Source organism: Berghia stephanieae, chromosome 1 (genome assembly GCF_034508935.2).
Source record: "Berghia stephanieae isolate SIO BIC M18660-M18661 chromosome 1, UCSD_Bste_1.3, whole genome shotgun sequence".
Taxonomy (NCBI): Eukaryota; Metazoa; Mollusca; class Gastropoda; order Nudibranchia; family Aeolidiidae; genus Berghia; species Berghia stephanieae.
Genome location: NC_088360.1, coordinates 81,519,414 through 81,522,125, shown reverse-complemented (window position 1 = coordinate 81,522,125; position 2,712 = coordinate 81,519,414). Strand labels below are relative to the sequence as shown.

Here is a 2,712-nt window from a genome sequence, read left to right as displayed (position 1 = left end):
ATAAACAGCATCCATGGGAGAGAATGTTCTGGGGCACTAATTCCGCCTACAATTGGATTTATAGGAGGTGTGGAATTAAAAAAATATGACCATCGATTTTTGCACGGACATTCAATATCGTTGCGCTTGCATCCTACTTTCGAATACTTGAATCTATCATAATCAAGGTGCGCATAATTAGCCTCAAGACTCCTGAACTTCCAAATTCCGCGTCTGAGTTTATTAAAATCAACTTTAGTTTTGACGACATGCTTACTACACTTGTTGGACGCACGACGACTGCGAATCGAGAACTCTTGCCACGGATCGCTGCCTGGTAGATTTCTGGATTCGATCTGAAAGATAACGTTAAATTCTATTAGGTATAAGGGAAATGTTGCTGCTTGATGCTCGAAGGAAAAAAAATAAAGATAAGGATTGAATTCTAAGCTTCAATTTATTAGACGAAAACATATACTTAAAAATATAAAAATGCGTTGACATAAAATTTCAAAAAACGTTGTGCGTGTGTTCCCTATCAAACAGCAAATCAAATCATTATGAATTGTAAGAATTTGTAAGACATTTTGATGCCTATTTTTCAAACGTCTTTGCCGATTGAATTGTAAGCTTCAATTTATTAAGCGAAGACAAATACTGTGGACGTTTCGGGTTTCCCCTTTATCAATAAAACAGGTTGAATGAAACACTACAGAAGAATAAGATAGTGACGTTGTTAAGGTGAATAAACAAAAACCTTAACAACGCCACTATCACATTCGTCTGTAGTGTTTCATTCACCCTGGGTTTTTTATAAAGGGGAAACCCAAAACATCTGCAGTATTTGTCTTCGCTTAATAAATTGAAGGTTACAATTCAATCGGCAAAGATGTTTGAAAAGTAGGCATCAAAATGTCTTACAAATTCTTACGACTCATAATGATTTGATTTGCTGTTTGATAGGGAAAACGACAACGCCTTTTGAAATTTTATGTCAACGCATTTTTATATTTTTAAGTTTTACAGAAAAATATTATTATTAATATTATTATTATTATTATTATTATTATTATTATTTATTATTATTATTATTATTATTATTATTATTATTATTATTATTATTATTATTATTATTATTATTATTATTATTATTATTATTATTATTATTATTATTATTATTATTATTATTATTATTATTATTATTATTATTATTATTATTATTATTATTATTATTATTATTATTATTATTATTATTATTATTATTATTATTATTATTATTAATAATAATAATAATAATATAATATAATATTATATTATTATAATAATATATATATATTATTATAATTATTATATATATTATTAATTATTATTTATTATAATATATTATTATTATTATTATTATTATTATTATTATTATTATTATTATTATTATTATTTTATTATTATTATTATTTATATTATTATTTATTATATTATTATTATATTATTATTATTGTTGTTGTTGTTATTATTATTGCCATTTTCATTATCCTGATTGGTATTATTAGCTTTATTATCATCATTATCATTTATAATATTCACATCAAACTATTAAATAAACAACGTGAATCTCAGGCAATAAAGCGAAATCTACTTCAGTATTTCAAATATATTACCATACAATGTGGGGTAGATGGGTCATACAATGGTAAAACTCACCATTGAAAGCCACAAAGTGTTGACCAGAATGATCATCCGTAATTTCCAACACTCGTTAACAACGACCATTTTTAACGTTCCTTTCTTGTCCACGTCAAATAATGAATGGAGAGAAATAGATATCGGATGACTAGATTAAGAGAGAGAGAGAGAGAGAGAGAGAGAGAGAGAGAGAGAGAGAGAGAGAGCAGTGGCGTGGGGCCATTGGATCGAATAGTGCCAGGCACCGTACCAATCTTTTAAAAATCATTAACAGCATAATTTAATTAAAAATAAAACTGAGAAATTTTAACTCCACTGTCTTTAGCCAACTCGCCAACAACATACTGCCTTTTTAGTCTCCACTCTATTCAAGATTCCGAATCACGCACTGCGCCGACTCGTGTGTTGGGGACATCACTGCGCGAAGTAGTAACTAAATCAAACACCGTGGTGCAAAGCAATCCAAGCTCCAGTTAATGCTCTATCCATTAGTATCGCTACAGCTGATTGAGCGAGAAACTGGGTCGAATTATACTATCTTCAAATAGCGGAAAACCCCTCGACTTGTGCCAGGATCTGAGAGCTCCACCGTTGGACGGGGGGATGCGCCAAATTAGGGTAACTTCGGCCATCCAAAATATTACATTAACTGTCAAAAACACTGATCATTGTCAAGTTTATTTGTAAGCAGCAAAGAAAGACAACATAAAACTTAAAAATATGACATATCAACCCCCCCCCCCCCAACTCTTTTTCACGATTATTGAATAAAGTAATTCTTTGCAACGAAGCATTGTGGACGAATTTACCAACATTTTTCTTGCTTGTAGTGCCGAGTTGATGGTTACGTGTGTATGAGTGTTTATTTGTGTGTGTGTGTGTGTGTGTTTGTGTTTGTTTGTGCATGTGTATTTGTGTGAGTCAGAGAAAGAAAGCGAAGATTGTCAACAGTTATATTTTGGTGTGTTTTTAGATTTTTTAAGTACTTAAGTGGAGTGATTTTTTCTTTGTGATGCTTTAAGATCTGAATCTACCTTTTATTTATGCAATCAT

The 2,712-nt window shown here is 30.3% G+C and overlaps 1 protein-coding gene across 1 annotated transcript in view; it reads right to left on the bottom strand.

Annotated features, from left to right (window-relative positions):
• The window catches only part of LOC144964673 (chymotrypsin-like), a 2,964-nt gene extending 1,202 nt beyond the window's left edge, over positions 1 to 1,762 (bottom strand). Inside the window, exons 1-2 of the mRNA XM_078899183.1 lie at positions 1,678 to 1,762; positions 1 to 335 (exon numbers count right to left, since the gene is read on the bottom strand). The exon at positions 1 to 335 is cut by the window's left edge and continues 1,202 nt beyond it. Coding sequence (XP_078755309.1) covers positions 1 to 335; positions 1,678 to 1,746 — 404 coding nt within the window. The 5' untranslated portion in view covers positions 1,747 to 1,762. The remainder of the gene's footprint in view (positions 336 to 1,677) is intronic.
• Between the last annotated feature and the right edge of the window lie 950 nt (positions 1,763 to 2,712).